A 21,624-nucleotide genomic window follows, 5' to 3' on the forward strand; every position below is an offset into this window, starting at 1 on the left:
ATAAAGCATACAATTTCAAAAGAAACCATGGAGACAATACAGCAGCTGAACAATGAATACCAAAATTAAATTGAGCTAGTCTCACAGGAGCCTACAGACTCTTTTGAAACTGCACTTGTGAAAATTAGAATGCAAATATTAAGCACGAGAGGCTGAATCAATTCAAAGTAGAATAATAATTTCCAAACAAATTCTTTCCGCTTGAATACATTGACAACCCCCGCCCCCTCATGAAAACAGTGGATACATAGCACCAGTGTTTTAAAAAAAGTTTTATTCACAACTTTTAAATTAGGTGACAAAAGAACACAAACTTTGTGCATGTTGCACAGTCAGGTTCATGAGCCATAAAGACCTGTTTTAAACTGTGACTTATGCATTATACTCAAGTGAGGGCAGCCAGATTCAATAGATTAAGATGTTTGCACTGCACTGAACATCTTTCTTGAGCTACTAGCTTGAACAACATTAGGCAGTACTCACCAGTATCAATTTCATGAACTGGAGTACACAGCTGGAGTTGCTAGTTACTGCCACATCAGTGTGCCCCTCCCACCCTTTCTCCACTTGCACTATATTCTAAACATTCCTACCATTTCATTCAGTGTAAAGTGTATACCTGGATACATGTTTGCCCAAAGAAATCATGCACTACTTTTACACCCTTGTTTCAAGGCTGCACTCAAAATCTTAACTATGTTGACAATGTCAACCAGTACTTACAGGGCAAGGAGAATGAAGAAACACAGTCACTTTCTCATCTTCAAGCATTAGCTGCAAGAAAAGCCTTCTGATAAATCCAGAAATATTTCCAGACGTTGGGACATTTGCTCGCTGAGGTGTTGACTGGAATAATTCACACAGAACCTGAAAATATTGACATTTTTAAATAGATAAAGTTATATGTCTATTGCTATTTATTGCTTAAAAGATAATGTGCCAATATTTCACACAAAATTCAAACCTAACTCAGCAAAATACTAAAACCCTGTTGTTTCAAACTATGTTTTGATTATTTTGGACGCTTGCACAACTTATCAAATCAAACAGTTGTCAGAATTTGAAAGATTTTCATGTAATGCATGATAAAACTTTTCTGAACTGTTCAGGATGGTGTATACCAGTTCAGAAAACTAAATGATTAAAGACAGCTGAAATTACCTCTGCAGTTCCTTGAGTGGCTCAGTGAGTTTACCTAGAGAGTAGCTGAGTCATACAGATCAGAAAGGTCCCAGTTTCAATCCTTAGTCTGTGCTGAGGGAGTTGATCTTATTGGGAAGGAGTGGGAGTCCTACAAATGGCCTCAGTAGCCCTGGACTATGGAGCAGCAAAATAAGCCCGGATTCCATGACTCATTGCTATTCAGTGACATTTGCTAAAAGTGCATGTGTTTGAATGTCAGGCGAGGACAATGGGCTCTGCTTCAGCACTCATGCTTGAGGCTGCAAAATTAATAGCGGTCACTAGGTGAGGTACTGAAGGGTTGCTGGCACATGTGGAACCTGCAAGGAGTCGGGGGGGGAATAACTGATGGGGAAAAAAAAATCATCTCTGCTAAGTTTCCCCAGTAGCTTAATAAATAAACACACCATATAGTTGGGTATTTCACTTAGACAGGTAGGTCTGAAGCTTTTTGTTGCCCTGTAATTTTTCCCATGCTCCCCTGAAGGTGCTATCCAGCAACCCCTGCTGGAAAATACGTGTGTGGGCACAGAGTAAATTTAGGATGGGGCTTAGGTATGGAATAAGCCACAAACATGCATTAAGATGGCCTTATGGATAAGGTTGCAGAGATGTCTGAACTAGTCACTAGCACGAGTCAACAGTTCCAGGACAGAAGGGGAAAAACCTGCCTTTCCTCTTTTCCCTGTTCCTCCCGGGGAAATAACTGAACACACACAGCTTAACAAGTATAATTCTGACTGATTTTATAAATAATTTTTCATTAAACAGGGTAAAAACAAATATAATTAGTTGCAAATACACCAAAAATGTTATTTTCCAACCCCATTTCAGTCATGTCCAGTCCATATGGTTCAGCTACCTACTGGACAAAGTCACTCAGCCATCAAGTGAACGAGGTTTGATGAACGGCTCAAAATGCAATATTGACATTACCTGAGCCATCAATTTTTGATTGTTTGGATGGCAAGAAATGCACTGCAAGAAGAATGCAACTGTTGAATTTTCAATTGCTGTTCTTTGTTGAGTCGTTAGTCCTACTCCTGCAGGCGAGGAGGCAGAAGGAAGGTACCTTGATCCAACATATTGGGACCCAGTGTGTTGGTGGTGTCCAGAGCTGCTGCTGCTGGAATGGCACAGCAAGAACAAGAGAGCAGTCCACAAGGGGTTTACTTCAGGTCCACCTAACCAGTCCTTCATGGTGTGGCTGTTGCCTACTTCAGTTAGAAACCGGAGAACAGGAGCCACCAGATCTGCTGTGAGGGGAACCTTACTGGTCGCACGCTGCTGCGAATGATGCCTCTTGTTTCGGTCTGTGGCAAGCTCTGCAGAAGGCACTGCACAGTCCAAACTGGAAATATGATTGAAACAGAAACTGATTAAGCTCTTCACAAGCATTGAAGGTAAACTTGACTCTAGGAGCTGTTTAATAGCTTCTGGAGATTGGGTTGCTGCTGCGAGAGTAACAAGATGAGATTCATTTAGTGCAATCGGGGCCTGTGCATTTTTGGAGTCATCCGTTAAACCAGAATTCAAGTCCTCTTTCTTGCTGTCATCTGTCATTGAAAGTCTATGTTGCATTTGTATAGGAGGCAGAGTGATGCCCATCCAACCCATCAGCAAAGAAAAGTAGCTCGGATGAATGTGACACATGGAACATAGCAAACTGTCGACAGCTTTCTTCAGAACCATGTTGCAAGGAAGTGACATGGACCAGTTATACAGCAATCTACAAAGACAAAATTTACAATTACCTCACAGCACAAGGGTGAAGTCATTCTGGTGAAATAAATGTGGCTGCAGCGCAGAAACTTAAAGATTCAGATTTGCAAGCGCAACTACTGTATTTAAAAGGCACATTAGCCCACGTAATCATTGTGACAACAATATACTGAAAATGCAGAAGCACAAATAGCAGGATAATGCTCAAGAGGCTGGTTATTCTCAATACAAAGTACTCCTGTATAGTACAACTCTGTGTAAAAACTTCCAAGGGGAGATATCCTAATTTGGGAGTATTCATTTTCCATCCCACCCTCCCCAACCAATGCAAATCCATAATTTCAGGTCTTCCCTCAACAGTGAGGAGCTCCAATGATGCACGTTACAAGTCTGTTAGGGAGCAGGTAAATAAGGAAACCTAGAAATCAGCATTTAGGACTGGTGTTGATGCCAGTCTACAGCAAGGCACTTACACGAGACCTCTCCCCATAAACCCTCATCACTGTTTCAATAGTGAAAGTCTCCAACATAAATTTGGGATCTGTAGTAGGATATTGGTTGGACCTACAATTCCCCACCGACAAGGACTTCCTGATATTGGCCTTGCTGTTGGGACAGCTGTGGAACTGTCAGTTTACGCCGGGCAGCCCAGGTTAGAATCTACCCCGCTTAGTTTTCCAGCATTTTATTTTTGAAACACACCCTTTAGTAATTTCATATATGCATTGACTTTATCTTAAATAATCTGGTTACAGGGAGGCCTCAAATCAATTTGCCTACTCACAACCTTAGCCAGAAAATGGTAGAGAGGAAGCAAAACAGTGACACTTTGCTCTCTTTTCCACCTGCAGACTACAAGGTTAAGTTGATGATGCCCAATACTCTTCTTTAAACCTTGAAGTTACATCCACTGTATCCATCACCAGGTCCTCTGGTGGCAGACCTGCAGGATTTTCAAGCTGTACCATTCTAGAATTTCCTATTTTAATTATTTTTCAAATAACCTAAATTTATATAGGATAAAACTCATGTAAACAGGAATCACTAAAGGACCGAAAACAACAATGAAAAGGTAATCAAAATTTGTTTCTAAATTAAAACCACGAAATGCTTCTTGAACATTCTACTTACTCAAACAGTTCTCTGTTTAGTAAACCTGGAAGATCATACTCTACAGGTAACTCATAGCTATGCCACAGGACAGCAGCTACACAGTGCAAATGAGAAGGCGATGGCATAAGGAGGCCATACTCGCGAGTTATGTTCTCCGTATTTACAGTGGCAATGTGGCCACTTCTCTTTAGTGCAGCCACTCCTGCAGAGTCATAAACCCACTTCAGCAAAGCCTGAATTCTGAAATACACAAGTGTGTGTTAGCTTAGTGAACTTTGAAATAAAAAGTCAAAGTATGTTCCTTACTTAAAAGCTGGAAACTAAAATACACAACATTATTCCCACCATTAAAATGTTACCCAATATTAAATCATTAACACTCCCCTTTTTGCTCAGTTGGTAGAAGCAGTATTAACTGATGGATTCAGATCCAGTTACCACCTGATGTCAGCCAGGACAACTGGGAAACTATTATTGCTATCAAATCACCTGGGCTAGGAAGGGGATGAAAACAACAGGCAGGCTGCCCAATCACTCCAATCTATTGACCCTTGTGCAGAGATGTTGGGAAAGCACAGAATCGACCTTGGTGGCTCTCCTGGATGATTTAGCTAATCTAAGCCAAGAGCGCAATTATATCAAGGACTGAACGAGAGTTCAATGTACAGACATCAACTACTTCGTTGGTGGGAGAGGGTGGAGCCCGCGGTGTCAATGGCCCATATTATTTTTGTGGAGCCCAGAGGAGCACGCCTGCACCTCCTGGCCGCAGATGTTAAGCTTACCTCTTGGTGCCTTTTCTGCTATAGTGCCCGATGAAATTGGGCACGGCTCCGACCCACTGTCCATCAAAATTACAATCAGGATCTTGTGTATATCATAGGGCACCAATTTGCATCATAAAAAGGCACTCCAGTCACCCTGCGGAAGACCCCTTTGAGGATGGCGGCGGCTGCCGCGCAGGCATAAACGGGATGGCAAGACATTTTCAGGCAGCTACCGCCTCAGTTTACGCCGGGCAGCCCAGGTAAGAATCTACCCCGCTTAGTTTTCCAGCATTTTATTTTTGAAACACACCCTTTAGTAATTTCATATATGCATTGACTTTATCTTAAATAATCTTAACCTCCCTGCAGACTCAATAGTGAACACTGAGCCTGATAGGACGTTGCTCTGTGAAAATCATGCAGGTAGTAAAAATACATCATCTATAATATAAACTGTCTGCATACAGCGGATAGGTCACTGCAAATGTTATTTTACAATCAGGCACTACAAAATCTCACCTGGAAAAGTTGCTGTGGAGTGTTTACATAGAAGTGAAGTGGCAATAAAAAGACACATCCACTGCATGGCTATTTTTGGTAAGATAAATTATCCTTAACATATTTTGCCAGTTAAAAAAAGGCATCACAAATTTCCCAAAGAATAATTTATCGATATAAAATCAAAGCAGATCTTACCCATACAACACTGATGCATTACCTGTCTTTAGTACCAGGATCCTGAGTTGTTCCGAGTTGATACAGGATATCGATTGTTGAATCTGAGGAAAGTCCATTCAGTCGTCCAAAAAGCAAAGGGCTGTTTAAATCTAGACAAATAAAAAGTTGTCAACACGATCAGTTACCTTCGGGGAGGGGGTGTGAGGAAGAGAGGGAAAAAAAACAAAACGTCTGTCTCTCAAATGCAGGAGAGTATTATCTGACTAAATACCCTTTTTGCATTCAGAAAACATTCTAAATTTCTCAAGAAACTAGGTTCAGAAGAAAAGGCCATTCTACCCATCAAGCCCTTTCGTGCACCATTATTAACAGATACCAAACCCAACCCCACATTGTTTCTCACTGCTGTTAAATTAATGGGGCAGACAATCGCAAGCTCTTTTGAAAATTACAATTCTGGCATGGTGAAAAAAATCATTTTTGCCTTTCTCCTCATCCCTTCATCTGTGAGCTTTGGTGGTCAACTTCACTCATTCCACATATTACAACTAGATGATTGAAGGACCTGAAATAACTCTGCTTCCCAATACTTTTCACATAGCACAGATTGAAATATTTCTTACCTGATGGGTCAGTGCCTGAAGCAGCACAATTCCTCAAAAGAATATCAATCAGCTTTAGACCTATCCTGGTCGACTGCAGCCCAATCTTTACCAGCACAGCCTCAATATTTGGTGAATGCATGCCGCAATACGGTGACATCAGCAGTGCTGCGCAGGTCTGCAGTAGGTTAGCAGTAGGAGCTGCTGCACTGGCCATCATCGCCTCAAGTTCACTTATATGGGTCAAGCAATGGTGAAGCAGTCGCATCCAACCAATACTGAAAATAGAAATAAATTCTATTGTAATATTTTCCAAGCAATATCTGGACAGAATGAAGGTTCTTTCCTGCCCGCTTATCAATTTTCTGTGCTCCACTCCAACAGCCCTTTCCTCTTTGCATGGGTCAAGTACCCTTCGAAGTGTCAATAATCCAAAAGTATGAGGGTAGATATTGAGTGAAAGCTGGCCACTTGACTGTTAATGAGCATCACAGTTGAGGCTGATGCTGTCCTCACCTGATGACCACAAGCATGCACAAGTTTACACAGACCACACACCCACTGGTAGAAACTCTATCCAATTTTTCCCTCCAGAAGCTAATTTTAGCACCTTCACCGCTAACTGAGTTCAACTACCTAAGCATAGATCAAAGATAAAACCTGGAGCTTTTCTAGTTTGCATGTCTCAGCTACTGACTTCCTTAACCAGCTGCAGGGGAGCCACCATCGAACAATGAATTCTAACATAACTCAGAAAATCAAGCTATTTTTGGTACAGAATTAGATAAGACATTTTGATACAACTATAATGGAAGGATTATATTCTAAACATGCAAAATTGTATCTGTTACATCCTAAAACAGATAATGGCAGATTTCACCCAAATCTGATCTCCAGAATAACGTTGCAGATTTCTGAGCAGCTGGGATGAGACACTGAAACATGGGGGTAAAACCCAACCCCAACCTGCCCACTTCTGGTTTCAACGGAGGCGGATAGTGGGGCGAGCGACCGACCCGCTCTCAGGAGGCAGGTCAGTCAGTAAAATCTTTCAAGGAGGCCGCGGGCCTCCATTTTAATAGGTTTTTTTTATTTTTAACTCTTGCAGGTCGAGCTTCCTGAGCCTTCTGAAGGCACTGCTTGTGGGCCAGGGGAAGCAGAAGTGTTTCCTCCAGGCCCAACAGGCTTACCTGCCCTGATCCCACAACACGATCAGCTGACCCCCCCCCCCCGCAACACTTCCACGATCTCGCACCCCCACCAGGAAATCCCCCCACTTCCCAGCTCCCTGTTAAAATTTACCCCATGTCTCAGACACCTGGCTAACCAAAATAGTAGATAATCCACCAAAAGCAACATATTTCTAAACAGCATCAGCTGTGATCGACTAATGAAAGTACAATGTCAAAACATGAGTGTCGCGCGTAACATTTTTCATAACTTAAAAAAAATTAAGAAACTTAGCTAAATTTGCCTCAACCACAAGGCATCACCTTGACAACACTGCTCGAACGTAAACTTGGCTAAAGGGTGGCGACAACTAGTCCCTTACTGAAGCCTCCCCGTCTGGCTATATTTTCTGCCACTGACCCAGCCCAAACAACCGCTGTGGCAGTGTGGCCCTTATCACCAAGTCACACACTGGTCTCTGCTCCTACTCTGCCTTCAAGCACCTCAGCTTGTTCCACCCATCAAGCCTCTCCTTTGAAATCCTATTCTCTTTCACCACCCCCTCCCCCAACAAAGGTTTCTCACTGAGATATCCTTCTGCCTTTGCTCCCTCAGCCCATGAATTGAGCAACTCCTCACCCGTGGTGATTTCAGTCACCATTTCAACTTACCTTGCCCGCCCTCCTATAACCTTTCCCTCCATATAAACTCGCCTATCCATTTTTACAGCCAACCCCTCGACCTTGCCATCTCATGTGGCCTCTCTACTCCCATTGTCTGGATCACAGACAAGGCCACCTCTGACCACTTCCTTGTATCCCTCGCCATTCAAAGCCCCTTATCCCCTTCCGATCCCACTTCTTTCTGCACCCAGCCCTGAAAAAAACACTCCGCAAAGCCACTTTGAACATAAAATAACTCCCTCTACACATTTTTTTGAGCTTTAAGTTTAATAAACAGGTATTTACTATGAGCATCATGGCTCCAGCATCTTACCTGGTTTTGGAAACCTGATCCTCAGAGGGCAGGAAAGGGTTATTCACAGTTGCAGATGAAGTGCTGCCAAAGGCCGTAAGGCCCAGCAGTTTGATCTGCGATAGGCCCAGTGTGCTGGCATCCCGTGGGCGGTGTAGCCGAAGGCAGACAGCTGATGCTACCTCAGCTTTGACCAGCTGTATTTTAATGTAAGTTAGTCCACTGGTAATAACTGGGGTAGAAAGGGGCAACATGTTCACTCCATCTGCACTGATCTCAACTGACACTGAAGAAGGACACGCTGCAAGAGAGAAAGTGGGATGAATACAACTTTTAAACAGTTGGCCAGTCACATAATCTAAAAGGTTATTTTGTTTTCTGTACGTGAATTCAGTTAATGTACGTCAAACATGCTTTCAGTTAAGTGATGATTTGCATCATAATGCCCTGCATCTCCAAGTATGCTCTAATAAGCAATAATTAATGCGTCAGAGCTTTGTTGCAATTCCTAGTCCAATAATACGATCACATTTGAAGTTGTATCACCACTTCTTTCAATGTGAGAAAACAACTCATTTTTGCTACCAATCTATGGCCATTTAGCAGAGGGCAAATCAGGCTATTAATTTCCACAATAACATTTTGTTACAACTTTCAGGTCTCTACTAGATGTTCTATGGTTCAGCATCACCGCTCACTCCTGTAAGCAAACTTTGCCTTCCCTATGAACTGGAGAGCATCTTTACTGACCAATATCTACTTAAATGACATGGTTCCCAGGTCAACCTAACAATAAGATCCGTTTTGTGCACTGGATACTATGATGTCACACATGCCCCCATGTGCTGCTCCTGCAAGAAAAACAGTGCTACACCATCTAACCTCATTCTCTGAACGGAACATCTTGGACAGAAACTAGTAAAAGAAATTTTTACATTAATCACCACGAAACCTCAATGCTGAATGTACTTACTAGCAAGAGATGCAAGGTGAGGCTGAATATGTATCTCTTTGAGCAGCACTGCAGCTGGCAGATGGATAGTGAGGTCACACCATGCTTCTTCTGGTAAGAAGATGTATGACCACGCTGCGGATCTAGCCCTGCGATGGGGCGGTGTAGCCTGAAGCAGTACTTCAGCTGGTTGAGCTGTTGGGCTACTGGAAGTTATTGTACCTGCAAAGAACAAAAATTAAATCGTAAAAATGCAGATTTTACATAGGTGACTGAAAAGTTTCTACACATATTTCGATGACAAATCGCTGCAGGCCATTAAAAACATCACTGTTTCAAAGACTGGCGAAAATATTGGATACCTGTATGGTTACAGTCCTGCAATTTGTTAGTGCAAAGTTACACAAATAAAAAATTATACAATGGATTGAATTACATTGGAACACAAGCAAGGCATTACATACCCAATGGAGCAAAGTTATGGAGTCCCTCTGCATTGTCTGGCTCGGAAGCTAATACTCTAGCTTTCATGTTTCCATCAATTGTCTTACCAGGCCCACAATCAAGAAACTTCATTATGGTGGATACCATACTCCGTGCTGTATTAACAATTGCTCGTGTGCTTGTTACCATGTTATTGCAGATAAGCTGGACACCCCCTACAAAAAAGGTGAAAAATTGCTGGTTAGGTGTAAATGTCCAAAGACATTATGGACAGGGCTCAATTCATAGAGTCTGAAAAATCCGAAGCAATGTCAAAAAATGGATCTCTTAATATGATTTTGTCATGCTGAGGAACAAACAGTCAGCACAAAAGATTGGGCAGGATGGGAGGGAAATCCGTGGTCTTTGAAGAATGCCACGGAATATTCAATGTCCACCTGAACAAGTAGCTGAACTTTCGGCTCATGTCCCAGCTGAAGGAATCCAACAATCAGCCACTCACTCAGTGCCGGACCAGATGTCAGCCTAGATTAAGAGCTCTTTAGAGCTTGAGACTACAAACTTCTGGCCCAGAAGCAAAAGCCTAGCAACTGAGCCAAGCTGACACAAATATGGTTTTAGCAATCTGGAAGAATATTCAATGTCAAATACAGGGGGTCAAAAGGGAAACGAGCCTTGAACCATGTGTGCGACTCCTGAAATCTATCATTTTCTATCACAAATATTCCGCTGGTAGAATTCACCTACCCATGTCATGGAAAGCTTTTAGTGCTTCAGTGGAGTCCAAGACTCTCAAAATAAACCATAATAATGGTTCGGACAACTGGCACGTTGAAAGCGAACCCTAAAAGAAAGGATATTATAAACAGATTACTGAAAAGTGAAAAACAGAAAGCAGTTATTGTTAACACATTATATTATGGTACTGGTTGCGTGGAGTGGTCCAGTAATGATATTTGTGCTGTTTACAATATTTTAATGAAGTTCAGCCAATATGCCAGCAAGGTCCAGTCATTCGCAAAAATCTCAGGGCCTGGTATATGTGTGGTGATTTCTATCTGCTGAGAAAGTAGACCCTGCCCCCTTCCCAACCACAAAAGAAATTATTAATTTTCTGCGAGCAGTTAACCAGCGAGAAAAAATGCTGAACAAAGGAGAGAAATTGGCTCCTCAGCATCAATTGGAAGCCCTTTAAAACAGAATGTGCACTCCCTTTGCCTGCAGTAAATATTTGAACAGTTTCATTTCAAAAGGGAGCCCACACATGAAGAAATGCTGAATGCCACCCTATGAAATATGATGTTTACTTTCAAAAGTGAGCAGATGACACAATCACCTTCAGTGTGGAAGTGAAGTGGGCTGAAGCGGTACGTGATCACCATGACAGTACTTGCTTTGCTCCCACTCCAATTATATCCCCTCTTATCCTGAAGGCTCTGATTTTTAGCTGCGATATATTTTCAACAATGCTGTTAATTGGGATTTTCCCTTCCGGCAAAACATGGGCAATGCCATGGCCAATTACCCCATCTGAGATCAGACAGCCTAGCGGCACAGCATTTTGGAGCAGCAAACTGTCGGGCCATGGGATGTTGAAACATGGATGCGTGTCCACAGTTTTCCACCCATGCTGCTGTGAGACCAGGTCTTTTGGCTGGTGGGGGAGGGGGGGGGTGTGGAGGTGGATGCCATAAAAAGATAGAAAGAAAGAGAGAAGAGGCAGGAATATTATCCACAGGATGCCCCTGTGCACCATGCAGCAGCCAGTTCTGAGTCACACTGGCAGGAGGCTTGGGCGTTGTATCTGTACATAGGAACATAGGACATTGGAACAGGAGTAGGCCATTTAGCCCCTCGAGCCTGTTCCACCATTCAATGAGATCATGCCTGAACTGTATCCTAACTCCATTTACCTGCCTTGGCTCCATATCCCTTAATACCCTTGGCTAGCAAAAATCTAACTATCTCAGATTTAAAATTATTAATTGAGCTAGCAGCTATGGGAGAGAGTTCGACACTTCTACCACCCTTTGCGTGAAGAAGTATTTCCTAACTTCTCTCCAGAATGGCCTGGAGCTGAATTTAAGGTTATGTCCCCTTGTCCGAGACTCCCCAACCAGCGGAGAAAGTTTCCCTGTATCTACCCTATCAATTCTTTTTGAAATCCTAAAAACTTCAATCAAATCACCCCTTAACCTTCTATATTCCAGGGAATACAAGCCCAGTTTTATGTAACTTCTCATAATCTAACCCTTGGAGCCCTGGTAACATTCTGGTGAACCTGCTCTGTACTCTTTCTAAGGCCAATATATCCTTTCTAAGATTCAGTGCCCATAATTGTATATAGCACTCCTGATAGTCTAACCAGGGCTTTGTATAGCTGTAGCAAAACTTCCTCCCCTTTATATTCTAGCCCTTAGATATAAAGGCCAACATTTCATCAGCCTTTTTGATTATTTTTTGTACCTGACCACTACATTTTAGTGATGTGTACATGGACTCCTAAATCTCTTTGGACCTCCACTGTTCTTAACTTTCCACCATTTAAAAAAAACTCAGATCGATCCTTTTTTGGTCCAAAATGGATGACCTCACACTTACCTGCATTGAAATCCATCTGCCACAGTTTTGCCCCTCATTTAATCCATCAATGTCTCTTTGTAATTTTATGCTCCCATCTGCACTGCTTACTATGCCACCAATCTTTGTGTCATCAGCAAACTAGGATATATGGTTCTCTAAGTCATTAACAAATATGGTGAATAGTTGAGGCCCCAGCACAGATCCTTGTGGGGCACTACTAATCATTTCCTTACTCTCTCTTCTAACCAATCTCCTAACCAGGTCAATAATTTGCCTTCAATTCCATGAGCTTTAATTTTAGCCAACAGTCTCTTCTACATCCACAGACATTCCCTTTTCTACTGCTTTAGTTACTTCCTCAAAAAATTCAATTAGGTCCATTAGACATGACCTACCCTTTACAAATCCATGCTGGCTCTCTCTAATCAGCTCAAATTTCTCCAAGTGCTGTGTCGCACTTTTTTTTAATTATAGATTCCAATAGCTTCCCCACAACAGATGTTAGTCTAACAGGTCTATAACTTCCTGGTTTCTCTCTCGCACCTTTCTTAAATAATAGAGTTACATTTGAAATTTTCCAATCTAATGTACAGTGCAGATGAGAGAGACCAGAAAACGAGACAATGTAAAACAAAGTGCTGCCCTACGTTTATACATAAAAGTGTTTATTCACAGTAATTTGGAGCAAACCATTGAGTAACACTGCTGAGCTGTTCACATGGCAACGGTGATACAGGTCTCTGCTCACATAACATTAATATAAAGTTTTCACTAAGCATTTTAGAAGATATGTAGTCTTGCATTACTGATCCAGCAGTAATGCAAGACTACAGACAAGTAACCTCACAAAAACTTAAAAGAAATAATTCAATTACCTGTCTTCCCATATACCCACAGGCCATATATGTGAGAATTGGCTGCAGCATGACTTGTACTGAAGTGGCTTTTTTGCTTAGTGTAGTCAGAATGCTGAAGAGACCATCACCAACTGAAATTGCATCTAAACCACTGTGGAAGTTCTCATGTTTAGTAAGATGTAATCCACTTGCACCTGATTGGGAAATAAAACTCAACATGATCACCGTATCTTGGCTTCGACACATTTTTAGGACAGTAGAATTTGTGCAAACATTAAAATACATTTTAAAAGTTATTTCATCAATACTATGATTCTGATTTTGTGCAGCTCATCAAAGATCTTTCTACATGGGCTGTATGATACTCATTTAAAATAAACGTATGTGTGTTACCCGTGGAGTCCCCCAAGGATCGATCCTTGGCCCCTTCACATTTCCCATCTACAGTGATATCCTCCAAAAACACGTCACATTCCACACAGACGACAGCGAGCTCTAACTCACCACCACCTCTCTCGACCCCTCCACTGTCTCTCATTTGTCACACTGCTTGTCCGACATCCAGTACCGGATGAGCAAAAATTTCCTCCAACTAAATATTGGAAACACCAAAGCCAGTGTCTTCTGTCCCCGCAGCAAATACTATTCCCTACCCACCGACTCCATCCCTCTCCCTGGCCACTGTCTGAGGCTGAACCAGACCGTTCGCAATCTTGGCGTCCTATCTGACCCGGAGATGAGCTTCCGACCACATATCTGCGCCATCAACAAGACTGCCTACTTCCACCTCTGTAACATTGCCCATCTCCGCCTCTGAAACCCTTATCCATGACTTTGTTACCTCCAGATTCTACTATTCCAATGCTCGCCTGGCTGGCCTCCCATCTTCCACCCTGCATAAACTTGAGCTCATTCAAAACTGTGCTGCCTGTATCCTAACTCGCACTAAGTCCCGTTCACCCATCAGCCCTCTGCTCGCTGACCTAGACTGGCTCCCGATCCAGGAACGCCTCCATTGTAAAATTCTCATCCTTGTTTTCAAATCCCTCCAATTCTGGCCTCTTGTGCATCCCCGATTTTAATTGCTCCACCGTTGGCAGCCATGCCTGCAGCTGCCTAGGCCCTAAGCTCTGGAATTCCCTCCCTACACCTCTCCGCCTCTCTCTTCTTTAAGACGCTCTTTAAAACCTACCTCTTTGACCCTCACCTGTCCTAATATCTCCTTATGTAGCTCAGTGACAAATTTTGTTTGATAACGCTCCTGTGAAGCGCCTTGGGATGTTTTACTACGTTAAAGGCGCTATATAAATGCAAGTTATTGTTGCTGTTAATTGATATGCTAACAGTTTGTCAAGTGGCCTATTTACAAAATTTTATTTGGAACCTGTTCATTTAACAATTTTTTTAAAAACTAAAAATTCTGCTTCCATTTTCCAACCTTCACAGGGGGCCATCACAATGCACCCCCCCACTGGTAACCAGGAATGCACAAGGTCTTTGTGATATTCATAACCAATGTCAATGACACTCTACAAATGGCTAGGAAGTGGCCAAATTACAAAAGTAAGCAGAAGAGGATCATCGCATGCACTGCACATGTATTATGCTTACCAATACAATAGAATTCCATCCTACAGCATAGCTGAAAATTGGCTGAACTTAAGCAACAGACAGCCTCAAGTCTCATGGAATCACACAGCAGCTAAATCATGGAAAGAGGTGGTTCGATGCAACTGGTCCGTGTTGGTGTTCATCCTCTACAAGAGCAGGAATCTCAATCCCATGTGCGCTCCCTTTTCCCGTATCCTTTTATCCCCCTTTTGTTCAACCATCTATTTGACCTATTCTCAAATGTTGACATGGTGTGCGCTTTAAGCACTAATTCCGGCTGTACATTTAACAGTCTCACAACCCTGTGTAAAAAAAATTTCCCCTGCTCTCTGTCCTAAATCCCATACCTCTAAGTCTTATATCTATGTCCTCTTATTCTAGATGCCTCAACCACTGAAAATGGTTCCACTTTGCCCCACCCGTTCATAATTGTTAAACACAAATATCATCCTATAATCTTCTCTGTTCTAAAAAAAACACCCCCAGTTTTTGAATAATTTCTGCATTTTTGTATTCTCTCATTCCAGGCAGCATCCTAGTACCTTGGCGGCATGCTTTGTTTCCTCAACATCCTTCCTATACTGCGGAGCCCAAAACTGCATGCAGTAAGACCACAGTTGGAGTACTAAAGCTTTATACAGATTCATCATTACATCCAACTTTTATGTTCTCTACCCCTTGTTAGAAAACCCAGTATTCCATTAGATTTAAAAAAAAAACGACTGTATACATGAGGTGTTGCTTTTAATATCGTATGCCTGAATCCCTCTGCTCTTCCATATCGACCAACCTTCAAGGCATGTTTACTTTTATTTTTGTTAAGACCCAAAACGTACCCACCTTACATTTACTGACACTGGATTCCATCTGCCACGTTTTTGTTCATGCCACCATCTTATCCATATCCCCTAATTTCCTTTGATCCTCAGAATCATTTACTTAAATTCCCAGTATTCAACTCCTCAGGAACCAAATGGCAAGGTCATACTGATTACTTTTAATTAATTTAGTTGGCTCTACCTCAACAAAAAGTTCCCATCAAAGTTCAATCCAAAAATTTAAAATACCTACCTATTATCATTGCCATAGCATTGCTATTGCACTGGCCCAAAGCTGAAAGAATCTGACTCATGATTTGCTGATTTCCCAGTACTAAATCAGCAATACAAGTTGTTGCTCCTTGTGCAAAAGAGGTGCTTGCGTTCCCATCTTTACTGCCGGAGACCTTTTCCTCGTCAGACACGCTATCCGAGGCACTGCTGGCAACTGGTATCTTGGCACTGTACTCTCGGTTACTCGAAAGGGGCAACTGCACCAAAATGTTAACCAGCTTCAGCAGATCAAACATGAGTTGATCCCTTGTCGTCTCCCCACATACCGCTTTCACATCACCTGGACGGATGATATTTGCAAACAGTCCACCGAAACAGGCACGGGCACCAACTGAACTGTCGGAGCCACTTCGAGATATAACCTTGTCAGAGCAGGTGATGTAATGATGCACTAAGAAAGTCACAGATTCGATGACCGCAGAGATTGCGCTGACAGAAACGGACTCGAAGTTCTGCTCCAGTGTAAACTCCAGGAGTTTAACTTGTGCATCCAGTGGTCCTTGCCCTGTTTGGAACGGGCCTCTGGAGAGCATGTAAAGTTTAAAAGAAAAATTATTTTACAATTCATGATTTGAGGATTGAAATTGGTCACCATGTTATCCAGCAATATTTTTTTTAAATCACATGCAATAGTTATACAACACTTGAGATAACAAAGTAATGTATTTTTAATCAAGATGAAAACGTATATAGGAGCAATATTCTTTCACATGAATTGTGTCAGAATTTCTAGGCCAACTTGGCACTTACAGCATTTCCAGCCTGAGATTTTTTTTTCAGTTAATTTTATACTTCAGATCTTAACTACTGCGCACAGGATAGTGCTGCAGACAGAAGCATCTACTTTGTCAGTGAGGCTAAGTAGGACTAAGTGGTAGCACTCTCTCCTCCGAGTCAGAAGATTGAGAGTTCAAGCCCGCTCCAGAGACTTGAGCAGGTAACCTAGGCTGACACTTAAGTCTGCACTGTGGAGGTGTCATCTTTCAGATCAGTCATAAAACTGAGGTCCCATCTCCCTATTCGGGTGGACACAAAAGATCCTGTGGCGTTATTTGAAGAGCAGGGTATTCTGGCCAATATTTATCCCGCAACCAACATTAACTAGTCATTATCTCAATGCTGTTGGTGGGACCTTGCTGTGCACAAATGTCTGCGTTTGCCTAGAAAACGTAGTGACTCTACTTCAAAAAATAATTCATTGGCTGTGAAGCACTTTGGGACATCCTCAGGACATGATGCATTAATACAAAAATGTACATTCTTTCTTTCTTGGGCTTGGCAGAGGAAAGAGACTGAGGCAGAGCAGCAGAAAACTAGTAAAATGTTGTCTTAATAATTTAAAGATTCATATTAATTACTTGATCATTTGAAGAAACGGCAATATCTTACTAAATTTAGACTCTCTCAAAGTCTAAACCATTGTTTCATACCTCCCAACAACCCCTCAACCGGCCCCCCAATATCTGACTGCCATTCCTTGCTCTGCCCAGCTGTTGCCTGTACCATCAATCCCCAGCCTATCTGGTGCCATTTGTCACTTACTTGAGAAGAAGCAACACTGAATTCCAGTAACAGAAAAAGAGGAAACGCTATTAAGGTAGGGCCCACCCAGGTTCCACAATGCAATTGGAAAGTCTGCATTAACTATAGTGAGACCATGGTAACAATAGAAGTGGAGACAGGTCTGCCTCAACAGGAAGCATCACCAAGTCCCTGCACCAGCAACAACTGGGGAACAAAATGGAGGACAACAGGGGACTAGAGCTTAGCAAGTATTGCACATCTAAAATATGGTGAAAATAATGCTGTAAAAATTGCAGTAAACAGTCATCAGGTGTTCTCATACAAAATTACCCCACTGTATTTAAGTACACTGGGGAAACACTTCAAATCACTAAGTGAATGTTTAATCACTGCTTTCTGAATAAAGAATTAATTTTAGCCAAAAATTACTTTTTGTTACCATAATTTTTGTTATAATAATACAAGGCATCAGCCTGGGCTTCAGTAGGTTGTGGGTTCAAGTCCCACTCCAGAAACTTGAGCTCAAAATCTAGGCTGACATTCCAGTGCAGAAGGTGCTTTCTTTCGGATGAGACGTTAAGCCACAGTCCAGTCTGCCCTCTCAGGTGGATGTAAAAAAAATGCCATGGGATATTTGAAGAGCAGCAAGGGAGTTTTCCCCAATGTCCCGGCCAATATTTAGCCCTCAATCAATATCACTACAACCAATTATCTGGTAATTTATCTCATTGCTGTTTGTGGGACCTTGCTGTGCACAAACTGACTGCCACATTTTCTACATTTTTTTTAAAAAAGTACTTAATAGGCTGCAAAGCCCTTTGGAATGTCCTGAGGTCGTGAAAGGTGCTATATAAATGCAAGTCTTTTCTTTCTTTAATTTCAACCACAATGGAAAAACAACCTTTTTTAAAAAAATAAGTTAGCCCTAACATTGAGTCATAAACCCATCTCATCACACATTTTCAGAAGAAAGCTTCAGTTACCTTTCAGTTGAAAGTATATGTATAAGTTTTAACAGGAATTCACTGAACATTTGAGGATTGGTTGAGGAGAGATGCACCTGAAGTCGAGTGAGGAACTCCTGCATTGCTTGAGTAGCTGTTGGTCCAACCTGAAAGGCAAAACAAAAAGAGGCTAAACCTTTCTGTAAATGTAATTTGAAACTTGAAATGTAATTTCATTAAATCCCAAAGCTGCATCTGCAAAAATCACCCTGGTATTGTCAAATTAAGTTTATGCCATAGACGAAAGCTGTAGTATGAATATACCACACCACGTTCAAGAGCGACAATTCACTGTATGCTATGACATACTTCTTTTGCATCTTGTGTCATGGGAACACCATCACCTGCAAGGTCCCCTCCAATCACACACTATCCTGATTTGGACATACATGAGAGAAATTGGGTGAGAAAGACAACTCCGCCCTTTACTTTTGTTCTATCCTTATAGTAAACACCATCTGCCAAAAGGAGGAGCTCTTCTGAAAACTGCCCCTCAGATTTGGCCACATTTTCAAAGACTAAGCTCTGGATGCTGTCCAAGATTTTTTTGATTACTTGAAAGGGAACTGCTAGGTTAACGTTTTTGGCATCCGTATGTCAAGCTAATTTTGGATGTCCAGTCAAAATATGACAAAATACTTCACGTTTTGTGTCAGAAATCGTTTCAACACTCAACTCAAAGGAGGTCAGATCCACACTGAAACCAAGCATCCACTGTAAGAATTATTGACACACATTATGATGTGATCAGAGTGAGGGAGGTTGCAAAACAAGTCCGTCCAGCTATCATCTTCAGTGTCAGACTAGCTGCAGTTCACACCAACTGGTGCTGGGCTGATGTAGAGGGAACACTGTGCAAAGTCAATGCAATTAAAAAACATCTCTAATTTCGAAAAAAAAGCAGGACTTAAATTTAGTCCACAGACTAAAAAAAGGTAAGAAATATCAATCTTTGCTATAAAAGGAACTGCAAGTGAATGTCCTTTATTGCAAGGGGATTGGAGTACAAGGGTAAGGAAGTCTTGCTACAGTTGTACAGGGCTTTGGTGAGACCTCACCTGGAGTACTGTATACAGTTTTGGTCTCCTTATCTAAGGAAGGATATACTTGCCTTAGAGGCGGTGGAACATAGATTCACTAGATTGATTCCTGGGAGGAAAGGATTGTCCTATGAGGAGAGATTGAGAAGAATGGACCTATATTCTCGAATTTAGAAGAATGAAAGGTGATCTCATTGAAACTTAAGATTTTGAGAGGGCTTGACAGGGTAGACACGGAGAGGCTGTTTCCCCGGCTGGAGAGCCTAGAACTAGGGGGCATAGTCTCAGGATAAGGGGTCGGTCATTTAGGACTGAGATGAGGAAGAATTTCTTCACTCAAGGTTGCGAATCTTTAGAATTCTCTACCCTGGAGGGCTGTGGGTGCGCAGTCACTGAGTATATTCAAAACTGAGACAGATAGATTTTTGGACTCTAAGGGAATCAAAGGATACGGGGATCAGGTGGGAAAGTGGAGTTGAGGTCGAAGATCAGCCATGATCTTATTGAATGGCGGTGCAGGCTCGAGGGGCCGTATGGCCTACTCCTGCTCCTATTTCTTATGTTCTTGTGTCCTGGACTAACATACCCAAGAAAACCAGGGCAGATAAAAATAGCTGCTTTCTTCAACTGTGACAACTAAAAACCTTAGGAAAGATTTTCCTAGGTCTGCACCCAGATACAGTCAATCACCTGGGCGCGGCAGATATCGGAAAAAGCGGATGAGTTGGAACGCACACCTGTAAAAGAACAGTTTGCCATCCGTTAATTTAAATAAAAAGAAAATTGGGTAGGTTCCGTTGCAGGTGTGCACTTTGACATCAGATATCCCCTGTACCCAGATGATCCGGTGCATCTTGGCACAGACCCAGAAAAATCTCCCCTCTTACTTTGCTGTATCAGTTGTTTCCAACACTAGCAGCTACAACATTGCAGCTCTGGTGACACCACTAGTTCCTAGTGTTGTACTGAAAGCCCAGCCGTATTTACATCTTTGATTGTAACTCGGCACTACAACAGATTAGCACAAGAATGACCCACGACAGACTTACTTCCACTGCGATACTTAACCAGTACCATGGTTTAAACGGTCTCAAAACTACATTACCAACCATGGATTGAACTGTTTGTGAAGAACTAAGTGAAGAACATTCATACTCAAGAGTTCACTAACGTCTTCTGTGATTAAATCATCAGTCATCTTCATTGAAGACGAGCAGGGATAAAACTAGTCAGTTAGCATCTCATGGGTCAAGCCTGCACAAAAATGGTCATCTCCCCCAATGAGTTGAAATATCAGGTGACATTATTTCCATTCATTGAAATACGATTACAGCAATTTTACTTTTTACTGCTACAGAATGTATCATACTGAGCATGAGGGGCTTGTCCTAACCTTGATGATTTTACAGGGACAGACTCAAACAATTTATTGTTGAATTGCACAATCAAGTATTGTAGCTCATTATGCTTCCTCTGCACACAGTGGTGTCCATCGCCTTTCCAAAGTTCTCAATCAAGCGTTATCACCATCAAAAGAACAAAGGAGGCTCATTCAGAAAATCAATATCAGCCCACACACAATGAAACAAGCAATGATTGTGGTGCACAGGTTGGGAAAATAAACTCTTGCCTTCACCTTCAATGACAAAATTTAGAAAAAAAACCCCTCAATAACTGATTATGGGAAGGCACCAAGTCGAGGCTCAGCACTGGAGGGAGGAAAGAGTAGACAGACAGTCATTCCCAAACTATTCTTGCATGCCTAATCAGCCAATTTCAGAACAGCATTGGAGAGCCTGGGAGCAGATCATTTGCCTCAGCTAAAGATCTATTGGCTGGGGAGAGAAGGAACTTAAAATCTCACCAGGAAAAGACCATAACATAGGGAATGAAGCAAAGTTAACAGAAATTTAAAAGAAAATTAGACAAATAGGTAGACAAAAATTCAACAATACAGGGAATAAACAATGGAGCAACTGTCACATTGCCACATGAATCCTTATAAACAGATCAGAAATCTAGGACAAAATGAAAACGGCAACTATGCATTGAAATATAATGGGTTTTTTTTAAACAAATCTATTTCACAAACTGTAATAAATTAAGTACCTGTGGGCTGTGTTGACAAGTGCCATGGGGGCTGGTTCCTGAGAAGAATCTCACTAATACATGAATCATGTTTGGATCGGACACCATCACCTGCGCTGTGTTTTCTTGCAAGACCATACTATTGCTTGGAGCAACTGAAACAGAAATCAAGCCTACAATAAAATTGTTGTTGACGTCAT

The 21,624-nt window shown here is 41.9% G+C and overlaps 1 protein-coding gene across 1 annotated transcript in view; it reads right to left on the bottom strand.

Moving 5' to 3' along the window:
- The window catches only part of birc6 (baculoviral IAP repeat containing 6), a 199,698-nt gene that overhangs the window by 84,861 nt on the left and 93,213 nt on the right, over positions 1-21,624 (bottom strand). Inside the window, exons 44-56 of the mRNA XM_067988688.1 lie at positions 21,446-21,579; positions 18,276-18,403; positions 15,728-16,290; positions 13,064-13,239; positions 10,353-10,449; positions 9,626-9,820; positions 9,183-9,383; positions 8,231-8,510; positions 6,086-6,342; positions 5,503-5,611; positions 4,036-4,257; positions 2,119-2,911; positions 724-867 (exon numbers count right to left, since the gene is read on the bottom strand). Of these exons, the coding sequence (XP_067844789.1) occupies positions 724-867; positions 2,119-2,911; positions 4,036-4,257; positions 5,503-5,611; positions 6,086-6,342; positions 8,231-8,510; positions 9,183-9,383; positions 9,626-9,820; positions 10,353-10,449; positions 13,064-13,239; positions 15,728-16,290; positions 18,276-18,403; positions 21,446-21,579 (3,299 nt within the window). The remainder of the gene's footprint in view (positions 1-723; positions 868-2,118; positions 2,912-4,035; positions 4,258-5,502; positions 5,612-6,085; positions 6,343-8,230; positions 8,511-9,182; positions 9,384-9,625; positions 9,821-10,352; positions 10,450-13,063; positions 13,240-15,727; positions 16,291-18,275; positions 18,404-21,445; positions 21,580-21,624) is intronic.

This window comes from Heptranchias perlo, chromosome 8 (genome assembly GCF_035084215.1).
Source record: "Heptranchias perlo isolate sHepPer1 chromosome 8, sHepPer1.hap1, whole genome shotgun sequence".
Taxonomy (NCBI): Eukaryota; Metazoa; Chordata; class Chondrichthyes; order Hexanchiformes; family Hexanchidae; genus Heptranchias; species Heptranchias perlo.